The following is a 19,762-nucleotide window of genomic DNA, read 5'->3' as shown; positions in this document are numbered from 1 at the left end:
GTACTAACGGCTTTTCCTTAACCAAGATCACATAACACAGAATGTGTTGGAACATCCAAATATTTATTGAGATATCTCCAGTGGTGTTGCTTTTCTTTGTACCATAAACCAGAGGGAAATTCATGTATTGAGGTATCTATTTCAGTAATTCATTGAATTACATACTCATTTGACCATCCAAGGTCCACCAACAATAGAGACTCTAGTTGATGTATTACCTAGAAAAATTATTTAAATGTTTGAAGCACAAATGTTAAAATGAAAAAATAAATCCAGTACCCAACGGAAACTGTCTAAATCCATAACCTAAAGGAGTTTTGGGTAAGAAGGAACTGGAAAAGGTGTGTTCATGAAAAGGCTTTCTAAAATTTGCCTACAGGTAGACATTGCCCTTGCAAAAGATAAGCAAAGTAGTCATCTGAAATCAGAGACTTTCCTACTGCTGATTGTACCAGGAGTGGGGGAGCTTACCAGAAGCTCAGCATTCCAGAAGTTCAGGTGTGGATGCAATCACATCACTCCTGATCTTCCAGACTCTCACATTGATTTAAATGCAAAAAGCCCAGCTCCCTTTAGTGATCTTTGAGCAATTTCAGGACCGCTCTTGATGACATCTGTTGCTAGAGGATATTGCTGATGAGTAATGAAAGCAGGTTTCACAGTGAGAAAGTGTAGCAGCTGGGCCCAAAGTACCTGAAGATCACCAAAGGGAGGCTTGGGTGGAGTGGTGATAAGCCACTTCAAGCCTCATGCCTGGGGGTGGCTGACCCGGCCTAGTGACACGACTGTCAGAAACACTTAAACTGTTCCTTAGTTGCTCCTTGCAGTTCAATTCAGGTTTCAGGATAATGATGTAGCATTTGGGGAAAAAAATAAAAACCAGTAATCCAGCACCGGAGGCTAAGATAGAAAAGATCTCCACAGCTACAACAGATTTGCCTTTGGCGCTCAGGTAAGATGGAACAAAAGTCAACCAAACACTGCAAAAGATCAGCATGCTGAAAGTTATGAATTTGGCTTCATTGAAACTGTCAGGCAACTTCCTGGCTAGGAAAGCCACAGTGAAGCTGACAAGAGCCAGAATTCCTAGGTAGCCCAGAACACAATAAAACATGATCAGAGAACCTTCATTGCATTCCACTATAATTTCTTCAGCCAGCAAGTGCATGTCCAAATTGGGAGATGGGGGAGACATGCACAACCACAAAGCACAAATAGTGACTTGAATCAGGCAGCAGCAAAGAACAACAGAGTTTGCTAGTCTCTTCCCCACCCATTTCCTCATCTTGGATCCTGGCTTGGTAGCCAGAAAAGCCAGAACCACCGTGATGGTCTTTGCCAAGACACAAGAAACGGCCACTGAGAAGATTGTACCAAAAGATGTTTGACGTAAGTAGCATGTCACTCTCTGAGGGCGACCAATAAATAGCAATGAGCAGAGGAAACAAAGCAGCAGAGAGATGAGGAGAGAGTAGGTGAGGTCTCGATTGTTGGCTTTGACAATGGGAGTATTTTGATTCTTAATGAAGATACCCAGCACCAAAGCTGTGAGCAGAGAAAAAGAGAAAGCTAAGGAAACCAAAATTATTCCCAAACTATCTGAGAAAGAGAGGAAGTTCATCCGCTTGGGAAGGCACTGATCTTTGTTCTTGTTTGGAAACTGATATTCTGAGCATTGAATACAGTCATCCATGTCTGAAAAATGAAACAGATAACATGCAAATCTCTCAGTATTCTTGCATATTGCATCTTCTGTCCCATCAAAGCATCCAACTCCAGTGTCTGGTGTGGTCTTCAGAAACTACCTTGCCTTCAACATAGGTACTGATGTAACTGCTTTTCCAGTATGCTATACTGTATTCAATAAGGAATTCAGTCTGGGAAAATTTTTGTGAAGATATTGATTAAGTGATGACACTTCCCCCTGCAAAAAAATAAATAAATTCCCAGATTGAATTCTTTATTGATCTGCAATTATCAATTTGGGGTTATTAAAAAAAGAAAAAGTAGTTTGGGATATGTGAAGGAGTACCACTAAATGTATACTCATACTACAAGTATTGGAGAATAGTTCACAAAATAAATTCTTCCTTTTTGGGCCATGCATGTGCTAAGTAAAAAATCTTTTACTTCCCCCTCGATCCCTGCATGTTCTCCAATTGCCCACAGGATGCAGTGGATCATATGCTGGTTTACCGAGCCTTGGAGACAGCATTTTGTTAGGATTGGACTGCAAGTGTGATACATCTCTCAAAATTGACTTATTTCTTCAGGACAAACAAGAGCAAATCGTATGTTACATTTGTAGAAAAACTGACAGTGCAATCCTAACTTTTGCTGGAACAGGGCCTGCACAGTATCCAGCACAAGTTTGGGGTTGGCTGTGGTTCAGCCCAAGGCAAGGGGAAATAATTTCCCTTACCCCAGGTAGAACCACAACAGCCCCAATGGGTCTACTTGGATCTGCATCACCTAAATCGGTGGTGCAAATTGGAGCAGCCAGGAGCTGCCCCGGGCTGTGCAGGAATGGGGCTAGGATCCAGTCTAAGTACCAAATCCTGGCCCCACCTCCCACTCCCTGCCCACCCGCCCATGGGACCGCCTACCACCCACGCTCTCCTACCTCAAAACGCTTCCTTCCCTCCCTCCATATGTCCCCCACTGGGCCCGGAGCCAGCGTTGGCTTGGGGAGGCTGGCACACATCCTTGAGCCAGCCTCCCCACCACACAAGTCGGTGCGAACATGTCTTGCAACACGTTTGCAATGGTCCCGGGCCAGCACAAGTCAGTGCAAAATCGTCAGTGCAGATTTGTGGAGAACCATTGTGGCAGTGGGGCCTTGGCCCTGGGTATAGGAACAAAAGTTCACTGATCTTGAGGAGACCAATGTGACTTCCCCCCCACAGTATACAGTGTGTGCTCCTTTCATGCAGCTGTGTGGTGTTGGTTGATTTGCAGCACAATCCTTTACATGTTTACTCAAAAGTAAGTCCCATTTTGTTCAATGGAGCTTCCTTCCAGGTAAGTGTGCTTGATTACAGCCTTAGGGCCAAATCTTATCCAATTTTCCAGTGCCAGTACAGCTGTGCCAATGGGGTGTGTGCTGCATCCTGTGTTGGGAAGGCAGTCACAGAGGCCTCCTCAAGGTATGGGAACATTTGTTTCCTTACCTCAGTGCTGCATTGTAGCTACGTGGGTGCTGGAAAATTGGATAGGATCGGGCCCTTAGTTAGAATTGGACCTTTTTTTAAAAATGTGAGAATGTCTCAAGAGGGCTTAAGTCTCTTACCTTTCTGGGTTGAAATCTTTCCTTCAGCACATGGAACACAATCGTAGCAACAAAATGGTTGACCCTCCTTGGTTTTTCTGCTGTAACCTGGATAGCAGTGGTCATTGCAAACAGCAAGGGGCATCCCCTATTCACAGCAGAGGAGAAAGTAGAGAACTCTCACACGTATTCTAGGCAAAGAACACCACATTTCCTTCTCATTGAAAAGGGGGTAGATTGGTATAACTTCTTGAAAGGGCCAGAACCCAGATGATTTTGTATTTTCAAAACTAGTCTGAAGAAGGAACCATTTCAAGAAGGACAAAGCAATATCTGGACTCATACCTCAATTGCTTCTTGAAACTTTTTTGCTTGCTGGGTTGCAGGGATAGAAATGCTAATTCTATTTAGATATTCAAGTCTTGTGAGAAATTTCCCCCTTTAATCTGAAACAAAATTGAGACTGAAGGAAAATGTTTGACAGATTAGTCTGAAACCCAATCAGACATCAAAGTGAGGGCTTTTTGTTTATTTTTTTAAACAATGGCTTAAAGTGTACATTTCACTACATTTCATTGTTCATCTGTGTCAGTGGTTCCCAACCTTCAGGAGACTGTGGACCCCTGGGGCAAAAATTGGAATTGTTGTGATAGAAGCTTTCCGGGGGGGGGGGGGGGAAGCTAAGTCTTGCAGGGGATCTCAATTTGCAGTGGAAGTTGACCCTCCCTTTGCTGTTGGAGCCATTCTGGAAGATGGAAGCAATGCAGAGAGGTATCTCCTCCATGTTGCCTTCCAGAATGGCTCTGACAGTAAGGGGAGGGGCATCTTCCATGGCACATTGTGGTGCCTTGAAAATCTTAGCACTTTGCCCCCTCTGGGAACGCTACTGTATTGTGGACCTCTTCCAACCAGCCAAGTGACTCTGGAAGTGATTTGTGCAAAGGTGCAGCCTGGAGGGGTGGGGCAGGCCCATGCGTTGACACCATGCCAAGGCTGTGACAGTCGTACCAGATGTCATGCTCAGAAGCACTTATTACCAATGGCTGATTTCTTTGGAGGGGGAGGGGGTTAGATCTCACATACCACACTTGAATCACAGGTTTTGAGTCCCAACTCTCGGATTCAGGGCCATTGCAGCATACTATGTGACAGAGAGTGGAGTGAATGAACGAACCACCTTCCTTTTCCTGCTGTCTACTTAATCTGCTTTGGAGATTTTCTTGCACACCACTTCATGCATTCTTCTCCAGTCAGAGAATGATTTCTATCCTTCTAGATTGAAATGATAGAGCCACAAGAGCTCAACACTGGTAATGTCACTTAAATTAATACTCCTGACAGGGTCAGAAGGACCATCAAGGATCAGTACTGAAGCATTTTAGCATTGCATTTCATACTTATAGTTGCTATCCGACCTGCTTAAACTTGCTGTGCCATGTGATGGCCGCCCCTTTAATGGCAAACTCTTTGCCCAGTAGAGACTGTGGGTCCATCCATCCTACTTTCACTTTGTGGAAGGTTTGGTTTGGGAAAGTGACCCAGTTGATGATATCGAACCCAGCAGCTAATTCATCATTTTCATCAAAGGAGATGGTGTCCCCAGCATTGTTGTTAAATGAGATGCTCCTCAGGAAAGAGTGAAGCTAGATTGACAAAAAGCACACACAGAACTTACGAAGTGTTGAAGAGTGATAGCTCAAAACCTTTTAGTCTCGTTTGGCATTTGGGTTGTCTGCCTCCTGTGCCTCTATAACAGTTTCTTGAACGTTAATAGTTTTACCCTCCTCCAATTAGTATTTTTATTTTTTTTTATTTTTTTTTCCATAAATTGTAAATTGCCTTGGACATCTTCTCTGGCAGAGGAAAGGTAGAATAAAAATCTTTTAAACAAACAAACAAACAAACAAACAAACAAACAAACAAACAAACAAACAAACAAACAAACAAACAAACAAACAAACAAACAAACAAACAAACAAACAAACAAACAAACAAACAAAAACCATACACCATAAATATGGCTACCCTAGGCATCTTTCAATGGATATGTTGCAGGCCTTGTGTAAAACCCAGCATTCTATATAGAATGCCTAGAAGAGTATGGAAGGAGCTTATTTCTTTCTGATGTTTCATAAAGTACCTAGAGATTGTATAGAATTCATAGGTATTTTATAATTGCCTATCTTGTGTTGACAATGCATGGAAGATTCCACTTCAGCTTTTTCATACTGCAGAAGTACTATAACTTGTGATAGGCTTAAATGCCATGCAGTATTACTGGGGAAGAAAACGAATCTGTACATTGGAGACATGGAATTTTTTGAGGAGAAGGGTCATCTCTCTGCCGTTCTTCATCTGCTGAACTATTTCCTTCATCAAGTACTAACATAAAATGCACAAGCAGAGAAAAGACCATAGTTTCTTGTGAAATATTACCTGCCATGGTTGCACATTCAGATAATTCTCTCTCCCTCTATGAGTCACACTGATTTTTGACCTGGATGTGTAGATCTCATGTAAAGCATGTGCTATGGCATAGATGGCATTGTAAATGCTGTAGCTTTGGCTCATCATGCTCATTTCAAAAAGAGTCCCAGGGAGGCTTTCCACTTTCTCTTGCCCAGTGCATGTACCTGTACTCTCTTTGCCTTCAGAAGAATCAGAAAATGAGCAGTTGAAAGCATGCTCCCAGAAGATCCTGAGGAAACCATCTCCTTCTGGAGAATCAGGTCGTAAACTCTGGAGGAATTGTGTAAAACCCGGAACTTCATTGGAGTGGATTGCAAAAGACAAGGCACCATCAAAGATCTGAATATCATAAGCCCTTTGAAGTATCTCTGCTGCAAAATTCCACTGAGCAGTCAATAGCCACACTTTAGCAAGAGAAGACATGGCAATGTCTTCAAATAAAGAATAGAAATAGATCAACCATTTCAAGTATATTGTGGTTACATGACTTGTATTAACAATGAATACCTTGACGTCAGAGCTGAGTATTGAAATGGACTTGATCTGAAGGCGTTCCAAAGAAGCCAATGCGTCTGTCGCTCGAGATGCAGCTGGTATTTTTTCATTGAGAGCTGAGCAGATGCCATTCTGGGTAAGCATCGGCATCAGGGTCTGCACAAACTTTTCTCCATTCTCGTCATCTGCCGTTATGAGCCCAACCCACGTCCAGTGGAAGTGCAGAACTAAGTGTACCATCCCTCGATATTGATGTTCTTCATTGGGGACCATCCGGTAGAAGGAAGGGAACTGGGATTTAGCATTTGTCACTGGAGCTAATACAGAAGAAGAAATCTAAAACAAAAATGAAGAATCAAAAGAGGTCGAATACACACTAAACTCTCATTATTCTTACCAGGTGCTCTGAAATCTGAAAGACAATCCTGGAGAGAAGAATTTGAGATAATTTATTTTTCTGTAGTCTCTGTGTATGCAAGTGTATGCACTGTTTATCACATTTGATTCTTCTGTGGTCAATCCCTTAATGAAAACCTTCTTGGGTGGATCACAACATGAGTAACCAATACATACACCTCATACCTGTCCCTTTATTACCAAGAACTATGAGAACAAGGAAGAGGGACCACACTACATCAATGTAATATGGGATTGTTGTATTTGCTACATATTTTATCTTGCAAGATAGAAACGTCAACATTTAGGGTGGGTTGTTCCATGTTTTATGTGTCCTTTGTAGAAATATTGACCTTCCATGGCAATAGTCAAAGTAGAGATATCTTTGCCCCACCGTCTCTCACAGGAGGCACAGCTGGAAAATTGTGACACCTGATTATATTGCGGTGGTTGCAATGCATTTGAGGGCAGAGTTTGCCAGCAAGCAGCTTGGCTCTTCCTCCTTTCAGGTCAATGCAATTCAACATTCCCGTGAGCTCCGCCACAGCCATACTTTCAGAATAACTAGTTACTCTCTGAAGCCAGGTAGGAAATTTTTTATTCTCACTTGATTGAGGGCCCGATCCTATTGAACACTTTGGCACTGATGAAGCCCCAATAAAGGGGGAACAAATGCTGAATAGACACTGAAAAGTTGGATCGGATTGAACCGTAAGTGTGGTGTTGTCAACCAGGCCAGTCACAACTGTCAAATATAGCTCACAACAGGAAGGAAGAAAAGGGATTGGTGTGTACCCTGAGGTAGCAGTGTTCATGCTGGGATTCAGAATTATTCTCAAGAAGTTACTGGCCAGGGGTTGGTGGCTAGTAACAGGGCCTAGGAGAGGGGGGTAAAGGGGGTAATTTGTACCTGGGTCCAGGGTCAGAAAGGGGGCCCAGGAGCCAAAGGAGGGGAACCCAGAAATTTCCTGGGATCTTACATTTTTCAATCTCACCCCGACATACTGCCCACATAGGATGCTGGGTGCATTACCGTGGGCACATGGCAACGACCACTGTCACAAGCCATACACAGCAGGCCCAGGAATGCGTACATTCCTTCATTGTCACATCTGGGAGAAAACCGACCTGCTACAGTCACTCTTTGGCTTGTGGATGCACTTCCCTTGACACACAAGACCCTTTCCATTCCAGGGTGAGCCTAAATCCAATGCTACGAATCTCCTGCAGGAATTTTCTACATTTGAAAGATTTTAGGAAGACTTAGGAGTGTGTTGGGCTTTCTGTATTACTGTATCGAGCTGCCAGCGCTGGACAGGTGGGTAGACCTGAGCTCTGCCTTGGGAAGACTGGTAGACCTGGGCTCCAAAGACTATTCCGACTGTTGCCACTTTCCCCTTGCCTGTTTGCCCCCCCTTCTGCCCCTCCCCACTGCCATCCCTTACACTCTTTCAACCCCTTCCTCTTTGGGAAGGGCCCAAAAGAAACTATACCCCCTGAGGAGTTTCCTCTCAGAGGCACTGGCTAGTAACCTCTTGGACCTGGATAGTAAAGTCAATTTCAAAGGCTGTCTGACTTTGTCTGAGACTGAGGAATTCAGCTTCTCCATCCCTTTTGAGGGCTGGCATAAAGAAGCCATAATCACTAGCATATGATCTAGAGATCGGAGTCTTTCCACTTTTGTACATTTTACTGAATGAAATCACACAAAGCCCCCCCCCCAACGTATCTGAAATGAGATACGTATGTTTTACTCTTCCAGCACACTTATTAGTGTTACTTAATCATTTCTTTTTTGCTCACTCTTTTTTTAAAAAAAACAACAGAGTAATAATAATAAGAGAAAGACAGTCAAGAACATATGCTAAAAGGATAAACATTTTCTTCATGTCCCACACTCTTTCTACCTGGGGAATCTTGTAGATGCCCAGGACAGTAGCCATGTTGCAAGAAACTTCAGAGTCCAGACCTCCAATGACAGAAAGCAAATGGTTTTGCTTGTTACATTTGAAGTTGGGGACCATCCTTTTCTCAGTGGAAAGAAGGTTCAGAGTGTTCTGATAAGTTATTATTTCATTGGCGTAACTGTCATAGATTTGGAAACCCAGGCTGACATTGGGTAAGATCTCAGGGTTGCCATTGATCTCCTTCACAGCAAATACCAAGGATAGGACATGCTGGTAGCACTTTGGCTTTGAGCTAAAGTAAAAAGTAATTATGTGTAAGACAGATATTGAATTCTACATGATGACAGTGTTTGACATGACAGTGGGCCCAATTCTGTCCAACTTTCTAGTGCTGATGCAGCCACAGTGCAGCCCCGAAGTAAGAAAACAAACATTCCTTTACCTTGAGGAAGCCCCGCACACCACAGGATGCAGCACACACCCAGTTGGCACCGTTGGATTGGGGATGGAAAGTTAGATAGGATTGGGCTCAGTGTTGTTTGGGAGCATGATGTTCTGTTCAGTAGACTGAAATTGACATAGGCACAGAAAACAGTAAAGACCTCTCTAAAATATTCCATTTTCAAAGCTTTGGATGACATGACATGCTTCCTGCCCAGACTATATTTCGCTGTCTTCTGAAGAATCCACAATTAAGGATTATATACGTTGTGTTTTCTGAGAGATCTTAAATAAAATTCATGAGCACAAGTCAGCCTAAACCTAGTATTAGTCATGCCAGTTGATCCTAGTTGGATTTTTAATGAGAATAATATGATCTAAGAAAGAGGGATAAGGGGGAGGAAGGGGGGGAAATAAGGGGGAGTATAGACCGAGCAGGATGAGGACGAGAGTAAAATGTGGAACATACAAATATTGTATTGCAGAGGGTAATGCTCATACAACCATATTGTGTCATATAAGAACATAAGAACAGCCCCACTGGATCAGGCCATAGGCCCATCTAGTCCAGCTTCCTGTATCTCACAGCAGCCCACTAAATGCCCCAGAGAACACACCAGATAACAAGAGACCTTATCCTGCTGCCCTCTCTTGCATCTGGCATTCTGACATAGCCCATTTCCAAAATCAGGAGGTTGCACATACACATCATGGCTTGTAACCCGTAATGGATTTTTCCTCCAGAAACTTGTCCAATCCCCTTTTAAAGGCGTCCAAGCCAGATGCCGTCACCACATCCTGTGGCAAGGAGTTTCACAGACCAACCACACGCTGAGTAAAGAAATATTTTCTTTTGTCTGTCCTAACTCTCCCAACACTCAATATATTTGTAGTAATGCCTTCTTCTGCCCCCATCCCATCCCATCCCATCCTGGACAAGTGCATATTATAGAAAAAAAATGATAACTTTTTTTTCCCTTACAGAAGTTCATTTACAACCATTGTGTTTGGATTTTCAGTGTATGATATTTCATCAAATAAGCAGGCAAAATGAGTCACAATTGCGCCAATGATGATTTCTTCAGCCTTATAATACTCATACGGCATCAGGATGGGATCAACCCTCTCACACACAGCAGTATGCGATTTGCCTTCGCTTTGAGGCAGCCACTGAAACAGCAGCAGCAACAGAAGCCTCCCAGGCATCTCAGGGCTAATCTTGATTCAGGCTATATAAATGCTTTCTTTTATCCAACCTTAACTGCTCTTTGAATCTCTGTGGATGCACTGGACAAATGGGAAATGATTTATTTTCAGCCTGGTGCACCTCTGCCTGTCCAGAATTTCTCCTTCAATATCTGAACGTCACAGGAATAGAATTTTAAACTGTGTTATTGATTCTGTCTATTGCCTCACAAATTGTGTGTTGGGTTTAGTGGGATGGAGGATAAATTCTACCACTTAGAGTTAATTACAAGTATCCTAGTCAGGTCCCTAGAGAATTGTGCTGTTCACTCAAAGCAAAATGGAAATGAAAACATGATTTCACCAGAGCATATTGAGGACATAGATGTTACATGAATACACTGGAGTATTCAGAGAGAAAAATAAGAGATGTATAGAACGGTGATGGAATAGAGAAAGAGAAGGAATACATATTTTTGAGACTGTTATGACTCATCATTCTCTTTTCTTTACCTTATAGCTACGTTCTCGGGGCAGGCGGGAGGAGAGCAGGAGATGGGGCCAGGATTAGGCATTTATGCTGGATCCTAGTCCCATTCCCAGGTATCTCGGGGCAGTCCCAGGCTGCTCAGATTTGCACCACCTCTTTAGGTGGCACAGATCTGAGTAGACCCATTGGGGCTGCTGTGGCTCTCCCTGGGGTAAGGGGAAAAGTTTCCTCTTGCCTTGGACTGAGCCTCAGACAGCCTGAAACTGCCTGAAATGGTCCATCAGTCTGTCTGTTCCACCATAAGTTAGGATTGGGCTGCCCATTGTCAATGAGGTCAAACAGCAATCAAACCAACCATTGTTCTGGCACCACAGAGTAAACCATATTTCCGGAATCAATACTCTGGAAATTTTATGAATTTCAGGGTCAATCCTATCCTGCACTGGAACAGGCAAGCCAAGAGGCTTGTGCTGTATCCAGCTCAGGATAGGGGCCTAAAGTGGCTCAGCCAGATGTAAGGGGAAACTTTTCCCCTTACTTCCAGGTAAGGCACACTGGCCCCTATGGGTCTTCTTGAATTTGCACCACCTCCTAAGGTGGCACAAGTCAGAGGAGAGCGGAGTGGCTTGAAGCCGCTCCAAGCTCCCCAGGTACAGGGTTTGGGATCCAACCTAAGTGCTGGATTCCAGCCCCGCCTCCCGCTCCTCTCCTGCCTGCCCCTGGGGCTGCCCACTGCCCGCCCTCCCCCACCCAAGAACACCTCCCTCCTGCCTCCTCCCCTCCTTCTCCCTGCTCACCCCAGAGCCTTGCATTGGCGCAATCAGGTCAACACAAGTCTCACCGAGGAAGCAGGTGTGGAGGCTTTTGTCAGCCTCTGCAGGCCAGCGCACCTCCGTGCACCAGCCCGGCTTACTCCAGAGGAGGTGCAAACATGCTTTAGGGCACGTTTGTGACCCTCTTGGGCCAGCGCAAGGGACTTGCACCTGCCCAGCTCATTTTCTGGATTGCACCCTTAGTCTTCTTGGTCAGATTTACAAAATGTTAGCCCAAGATGTTTACAATCCCCCCCCCTCTCTCTCTCTGAAAATGAGAATTATAAAATTCATGGGGGCTTAAAAAGTTGTAGAGATATTTCCTGAGGCATACAGAAGAGAAAAGAGAATCTTACAGAACACTTCCCCTATTGAGCTAAATACTTCTATGGGCTAAATTTTGTTCTGCCTTTGGCTCAAGACTTCCTGGCACCCGAGGTGCTATGCCAAATTCTGCCCCTTCCTTACTTGGTAATGCACTGTTCCCTGCTCTTGCTCTAGAGACTCTCTAGCCTACCACTTTTCTCTCTTCCACAGTTCGACTACATCCCCCTCTTCCCTTTCCAACTCAGAGCAGCAAGGAGGACCAGTGAAGGAGAGCCGGTGGTCAGAGGAGGGTAGCCCCTGCCAATCTGGTGTCTGCTGCCTGAAGCAATCACCAGCTGACCTCACGGACAGGCCAGGGTTTCTTGGGGCTGACTTTCAAACTCACATCAAAGATAGGCAAGATTTCATGAGAATGGGAGAGAAAATACTGTCGTTTTTTCTCTCCCCCCCACCATGAAACTAGTACTTCCAGTAAATGAAACTGACAGCCCAGTTGTAACCAAATTTTCATTAGTGATGAAGCCACACTGCAACCCCAAGAGAAGGGAACTTTTGTTCCCTTACCTTAAGGAGACCTCCATGACTGCCTACCCACCATAAGATGCAGTGTGCACCCCATAGCCATGGCTGCATCGGTACTGGGGAGTTAGTAAGGATCAGGCTGTGAGTTTGTTAGCCTCTCAACATTCATTCATCTTAGCTCCTGAATACTTTAAGATTTTAGATGCTCAAGCAGACCAAGTCCTTTCACACCAATTTTATTTTATCTTCAACACATGATCAGGTGCCATCAAAACCAAATTTTATTAATGGAATTTTAGGGCTGAAATTTTCACTAAAAAAGTCATAAAAAAGAAGCCCCCGTGAACTATTTTTGACTGGGATGTACATGTATGCTATATACATTTACAGTATGTCCCAGAATGTATGTGTGAATAGCCATGGACATCATTAAAGCTTGAACTTTCGTATAGTCCTACAATGGAGATATGTGCAAGTGCAGTCACCTGCCAATGAAGACAGACACCATGTTATTATTCTCAGGCCATTACATGTCCTGCTTGCTTACTCTTTATCCAAGTTATTTTGTTGTTCCCCAAGGTTAGTCCCCTGGGCATCTAAGATCTCCCAGGCACGAGGGACTGTAGTTTACACAGCTCTCAAGCATATGTGCCTGAAGCCCACCTCCTTACTATGCCATCCACCCATCAGACTGACAAGTGTGCCCATCTCCTTCCACTTGTCTGCACCTCTCCACCCCATGGTTCCAACCACAGGCAGAAGAGGAATCATCAGGTTATCAGGAAGTTTACCCAAACCTTCCATTCTTTCCCTGGGGCAGCCCAATTCCTCTGGTCAACCAATAAGCATACACTTGGACAATTTAGTTCAAAAGTTTATTAAAGTCTTTGCATGTTAGTAAGTAAGAGGAAATCCCTTCACTCCACATACTGGGGTTCTAAAGGGAGGATTCCAAACAGACATTTTAAAGGCAGCAGAAAACAACAGACTGACAAACTACTTACTACTTGACAAAAATCAGACTTCCACTGTGCAGGGTTGGTGTTTAAATGGGCAGAGTGTCCTGCTGTGCTCCAATCACAAGCAACACATCTAAGGGGTCACTTCTCCCATTTGTATAGCTAATGCCCTTTTTGGTCCAGTACAATCAGATAGTTCTACTGAGGGAGGGTCTGTCCCTCCCTTGCTACCCCAAGCTGCTTCTACTTCTCAGGTATCAGGCATAGCTCAGGTATCAGGTGACAGCACCTGATCTCTGTCCTTGCAGCCCCCCATGCTCATCAGATGATGTACCACCTGACAGGTAACTCCCTTTTGATTCTTAGAGCAGTAACTTTCCACCCTGGAATCTAAATTTTCAGATTTAGTCCTCGGAGTGGGCAGTCCTCTGATTTCTCAATCTACTTAAAACCAGGGCTTTTTTGTAATGGAACACACCAGAACGGCATTCCGGCACCTTTTTTTCCCCTCCTCCCCGCCCCCACCTTTTTCCCCTCCCTGCACCGCCCCTGCCCCACACTGCTGGCTAGGGAGGGATTCAAACCTCCAACCTTGTGCTCCACAGCTCAGCACTCTCTCCATTGGGCTATAGGAAAGCCTATAGTTAAAGTGTTCAGAACTAATATATAAGGTCTTCAGCCCAGCTGGTGCCCATCAGCACCTCAAGTATTAGTTCCAAACACTTTGAGTCTAAGAGCTCTTATGGCTCAATGGCTAATGTGCTGGTCTGTGGAGCCAGAGGCTAGGGGTTCAAATCCCTATGAGGAAGAAATTTTTTTTTAGGTTGGGAGGTGCTCCATGGCTGCAAAATATAAAGGTTGGTTGCCAGTTGCCAAAAGGGGGGCCAGTTGAGGCTGCAAAACTCCTCAAAGTTCAGTCCCAGGCAGGCTATTTTTTTTTACCTTTTTTTTTAACAGCCTCCAGCAGGGGGTTCACTCCAGGAGCTTAACTGTGGGTTAAGTCCTACCTGGGACTTAAAAAAAAAGTAGAATCATCCACAAACATTATGTTGCACTGTCCCAGACATCAAGCGCTAAGACAGCAATTTCTCTCTCCCTTGCTCCATGCTAAAACATGGAGCAAACATGGAGGATTAAAATATTAGTTATGAACACTTTAACTATAGGCTTTCCTATAGCCCAATGGAGAGAGTTTCCTATAGCCCAGTGGAGCACCTCCCCACCTAAAAAAAATGGGGTGTTTCACTCCAGCTGTGGCAGTAGTGCTTTTGCTATCAGGGAGCTCACACGGGATGGACGTGGGTGTGTGTGTGTGTGCGCGCGCGTGTGTGTGGTTATTGACTACGTCTAGTTGTATCTTATTACTTATTTTTCCGATAAAAATGGTTTAAAAATAAATAAATAAATAAATAAATAAATAAATAAAAGATTAACAAGTTGTGAGTTCCTGCACCCCTTTTTTTTTTTTTTTTTTTTTTACAAAAAAACACTGCTTAAAACAATTTCACACTTTAATCTGCATGTCACAGGAAGGACATTTCCACTCCAGTACAACCTGGATCTTACAGAAAGGACATTTCACTTCAAAGCACAGCATAATCATCATTTGTGTTCTCACATTCCCTACTCACTTGTTTGAGAGAATGTTAGAGACGTGGGTGGGAACACACCTCCATGACACAAGTGAACATGTTGCCAGTTGAGAAACTGGACCAAACTCACCCTGCAATTTTTATTGAGCCATCTCATGCATGCTAGCCAATAGGTCATCTGTGAACCAGAGGGAGATGTACGCAGTGCAAGTCTTTTATTTTAGAAACCCATAGCAGTGCAGGCAGCATTGCTTCTCATGAAGCAGAGGGCAACTGATGAAAGATTCTCTATTTGGTTGCTCTTACTTTACTACAATCTTTATACAACATTTTCACCATCCAACCTCCACAAACAACAGAGAATGGACTGCTACCTGGCAGATGATTTATCTGGCAAGATCCAAAAGAAGTTTGAAGTAAATGTTAAACAAAAGGATATATCCACTAACTAAAGAAAAAAGGAGTTAGGTAAGAAGGAACTGGGAAAAAGGAACTGGAAAAAAGTAAGTGCTACGTATAGGAGTTCTAGAATTTCCCTACAGATTGACATCATCATCCTTGTAAAAGATGAACAAAGTATGCATCTGTCGGTGCAATCCTATCCTTCAGTAGCACCAGTGCAGCTATCACTGCGCACAGGATGTCACAAAAGTGCTGTACATTTAGGAGCACCAAGAGGAAGGACCTGCACACTATTCCTGAAGAGCACCTGATGGAGTAGGTATGCTTGCACCAGGCAGTGCTAGGTTAGAGGGGAGGGCAGGGGGGTGGCGCAATGTGACTGGAAAAGCAGAGATGGGGCTGATAATGAACAGGAGGAATGGGATCAGCAGTGCTCATCTGTTGCTATAATAAAGATGTGGACATCTTTGTCCCATCCCTCCTTCACATGAGGCAGGGCAGGAGAATTTGGACACCTGATTGGTTGCAGTGCAGTGGTTGAAGTGCAGGTGGAGGTAGGGCTTGGCAGCAAGCAGTTCAGCTCGCCCCATTTGATGTCAGTGCAATTTGTTCCCTTACTCAGAGGAGACCTCCTGCACTCCCTCCCCCCATTCACTGCAGGAAGCAATGGTAGCCATTTTGGTGCTGCATCAGCAAGGAGAAACAATAGGATTTGAGCCTTAGTGTCACTTAAACATTTCTATTTTTACTCAGTCTCTTTTTAATGAATAATAGAGAGTCACAAAAATGTGCTAAAAAGATAAATGATCTTTCAATTGAAAAATTTTCATTCCTCCTACACACATTCTACCTGTGGAATCTTGTAGATGCCCAGGACAGTAGCCATGTTACAAGAGACTTCAGAGTCCAGTCCTCCAATGACAGAAATCAAATGGTTTTGCTGGTCACATTTGAAGTTGGGGACCATCCTTTTCTCAGTGGAAAGAAGGTTCAAAGTGTTCTGATAAGTTATTATTTCACTTATTATTTCACTGTCATAGATTTGGAAACCCAGGCTGACATTGGGTAAGATTGCAGGGTTGTCATTGATGTCCTTCACGGCAAATGCCAAGGACAGGACATGCTGGTAGTACTTTGGCTTTGAACTAAAGTAAAAAGTAACTATGCATAAGACAGATATTGAATTCTACATGACTGTATTTGAGAATATGATGTTCTGTTCTTTGGACTGAAATTTACCTATCTACGCAAGCACAGAAAACAAAAAAGACAACAAAAAGCTCCATTTTCCCAAGCTTTGCATGGCAAAACTTGTTTCCTGCCTAGACTATATTTTCTCTCCAATTTCTTCAGAAATGCCTGCCAGTTAGCAATTATATATTTTGTATTTTTTGACAGTTTATAAATACAATTCATGTGCACAAGTCAGCATAAACTTGTACCAGTTCAATATCAAGTTGGTATTAAACCATTTCTGCCCAACGTATATGCAACAGTGACCAAATATGTACACCTTGGGACAGGCAAAAATTGGTTAATTTGAGTTTTAATAATTAGGATGTGATATGACGAAGAGCTACGGGGGAGATTAGACTGAACAAGAGGAAGAAAATAATCAAATGTGGAAAATGCAAAAAATGTTTTTGAGAGAGTTCTGCTCATACAACTGTAATACCCCAAAGGGCCCAATCCTTTCCAACTTTCTAGCACTAATGCAGAATGAATGTAGCCTTGAGGTAAGGGAACATATGTGATTGCCTCCATGATCCCCCCACCACTACCACAGGCATGGCAGTATCAGTATTGGGAAGTTGCATAGGATTGGGCCCCAAGTGTGCGATGAAACACTAGCAGAATATTTTCTGAAGATGTCAATGCATGTGGCACATATTTATAGGATCACCTTTTTCTGCCCCATTCTGTCATTTTCTGGGCTAATGCATATATTACGGGAGGGTGGGGGGAGGAAGAAAACTTTTTTTTCCTTACAGAAGTCCATTTACATCCATTATGTCTGGATTTTCAGTATATAATATATAATCTTAGAGATCGCCTACTCCCGTACAATCCGGCTCATCCTCTCAGGTCATCAGAGAAGGCCTTTTTACAAGTGCCACCGCCCAAGGAGCTTCGTGGGGCGGCAAGAAATAGGGCCTTCTCAATAGTGGCGCCAACGTTGTGGAACTCCCTTCCCCTTGACTTGAGAATGGCTCCCTCTCTTGAGTTTTTTCGGCGAGGCCTGAAGACCCTTCTGTTTAGACAAGCCTTCTGAGTTCTCGGCCTTTTTTAACATCTTTTCAAAATCTATTATCTCAGAAATCCCATGTTGGGTTTGGCAGGCTGGAGGATGAATTCTAGCAATTGGAGTTAATGACAGTCCCTAGTCATGTCCCTGGAGTATGGTGCTGTGCAAGACACCACTCAAAGCAGAATGGAAATGAAAACATGTTTGTCAGACCTCAACAAAGCCTACCGGGGATGCACATATGACATGTATGCTCTGGATGATTCAGAGAGAAAAATCCCACCCCGTAATTATTTTATATTTGTCTTGACTATGGGATAGGATAGAGAAAGTATAGACAAATATTTTGAGGTTTGGGTGATCTTATTGTGACTTGCCATTCAATTTTCCGTACCTTACAGCTAAACACTACTGAAGTGTAATATAGTGGGCCACATAGCATATGAACCAGGTTTTGTTGCAGTGTCTGAGAGTAAACCATATTTCTAGGATTTAGAATATTTTGTGGATTTCAGTCTACTTGATTTACAGGATGAACCCAGATATAGAAAATGAACCCATTTTGTTAAATGGTGCAAACACAGGCAAATGCACAAGCTAATTTTTCTGTTGAATCCTCAGTTCCCATCATAGTTCTTTCCTGTTCAGGCTGGAAAAATGAGTTTTACAAAATTCATGGGGGCCTAGAAAGGTGGACAGATATTTCATGAGGGTGCAGAAGGGATAAAAGAACCTTTCAGAAAGCTTCTTCCATCGAAGTATATGTCACTAAAGGTTTAGGCTTGAGGCGCTAGACCACCTGGCGTCTGATATGCTTTGCAAAATGCTCCTACAGGTTTTGTTCCTTGCACTCTAGTGACACTCTAGTCCAGCACTTTTCTTTCCACCACACTTCTATCAATACACTCCCTTCTTCTGTTTCCAATTCAGGATCAGTGGAACAGAGTTTGTGAACAGAGGTGGACAAGCCCCACCAAACTTCTACCTATAGCAATCCCAGTTGGCTACATGGATGGGCCAGCTCTAGTTCGGGCCAACTTTCACCCTCATATTTTAGATTGGCAAGATTTCAGGAGAGTGAGAGAGAAAAGTGGTGCCTTTCTTCTTTCTTTCCTCATGAAACTAGAACTTCCATTAAATGAACCAGAGTGTTTTTTTTCTGTTTTTAATTTTTAACCTCATGACATTCATCCACCTAACTCAAATCTCAGCTCCAGGGTAGGACAATACGCTCAACCCCCATTTTATTTTATTTTCAACAGATAGTTACCATCAAAATTATATGTAGGGTCCCCCTGACTTACCTGGGAGAAACCTGGAGGAAACATGTTGCAGGGCAAGATGGGGGCTGAAGGTAAGGAGGAGACAGGCTCTGAGGCCAGTTGCAGGAGGAGTATTGGCCTAGACAGCCAGAAAGGGGAGGGCCACCAGGCTCCAACCTTTTAGCTATCACAAGCAGGAAGGGGCAGGGCTGGGAGAGGCCAGACTTTTAACCTTCCCATGGAGGAAGGGGTGGGGTCTGGAGGGGCTGGTCAGGAGCATAAAGCCCAGCTGGGCCAAGGATGAAGGTAGTCTGGGTCAGGCAGCTGGAGGGAGCAGAACCCAGCCTGCTTATGAACCAAGACTGGCTGGGAGCGAAGGGCCCTGGTGATGCAACCCCCTTTCCCCGGCACTCTTTGCTGAGATCCCAGTGGCTGGCTTGCTGCTCCGGGAGATGGAACCTCAAGTGCCCCGCTGCTGCCTCTCACAAATATGAGGGTCCCCCTCAAGCCAGGACCCCCCCCCACACACACACAGACATATATAATTTTGTCTCAGTACTGGAACTTTCAATGAACAATAAGGAAGGTCCTATGAACTGTTTTTTTTAGTGCAATGTCGCTTGTACATGTATGTGATATGTGTTCATATCCCTGAATGTATGTATGAAAAATTACACGTCACTGATCTTGATCTTTCATGCAGTGCTCCTTAAGAGAGACATTTGAAGTGAGGCCACCTTCCATGCTGTCCTCCTCAAGAAGAGAGACATTTGCAAGTGCAGTTGCCTTCCATTGCTTCCTCAGCACTAAATGGCCTGCTTGCAGGGTGAACAGATACAATGGAGGACAAGGTGCCTATATCTTTAACCATTGTATTCTTCTTCTTCATCATTGTTGTCGTCTTCTTCTGCATTTGTCCCGTGTGGTAGTGGGGTCTGCTATTTCGGATCAGAGTTGCCATTTCTCTTGATTGTAGGCTTAATTGGGTAT

General features: G+C 43.8%; 1 protein-coding gene across 1 annotated transcript; it reads right to left on the bottom strand.

The window, feature by feature from the left end:
• Positions 1-700: 700 nt before the first annotated feature.
• On the bottom strand, positions 701-19,733 carry LOC136653278 (vomeronasal type-2 receptor 26-like). The gene is made up of 9 exons (XM_066630188.1): positions 19,559-19,733; positions 16,505-16,508; positions 16,116-16,410; positions 9,959-10,146; positions 8,536-8,827; positions 5,705-6,568; positions 4,684-4,911; positions 3,290-3,416; positions 701-1,545 (listed from the first exon to the last, which is right to left on the bottom strand). The coding sequence occupies exons 1-9, from the start codon at positions 19,731-19,733 to the stop codon at positions 701-703; spliced, it is 3,018 nt and encodes a 1,005-aa protein (XP_066486285.1).
• Positions 19,734-19,762: the final 29 nt, after the last annotated feature.

The sequence above is a fragment of the Tiliqua scincoides genome, chromosome 5, assembly GCF_035046505.1.
Source record: "Tiliqua scincoides isolate rTilSci1 chromosome 5, rTilSci1.hap2, whole genome shotgun sequence".
Classification (NCBI taxonomy): Eukaryota; Metazoa; Chordata; class Lepidosauria; order Squamata; family Scincidae; genus Tiliqua; species Tiliqua scincoides.
This window is presented reverse-complemented; position numbering and strand designations above follow the sequence as displayed.

What these genes read in the sequence shown, in the direction of transcription:
- LOC136653278 (XM_066630188.1), bottom strand. Translation starts at nt 19,733, where the DNA reads ATGGCAACTCTGATCCGAAATAGCAGACCCCACTACCACACGGGACAA. An exon ending in GCATCTACAAGATTCCACAG is followed by an intron (nt 10,147 to 16,115) that starts GTAGAATGTGTG and finishes CTGCTGTTTCAG; the next exon opens with TGGCTGCCTCAAAGCGAAGG. An exon ending in TGAATGTGCAACCATGGCAG is followed by an intron (nt 4,912 to 5,704) that starts GTAATATTTCAC and finishes TTGTCAATCTAG; the next exon opens with CTTCACTCTTTCCTGAGGAG.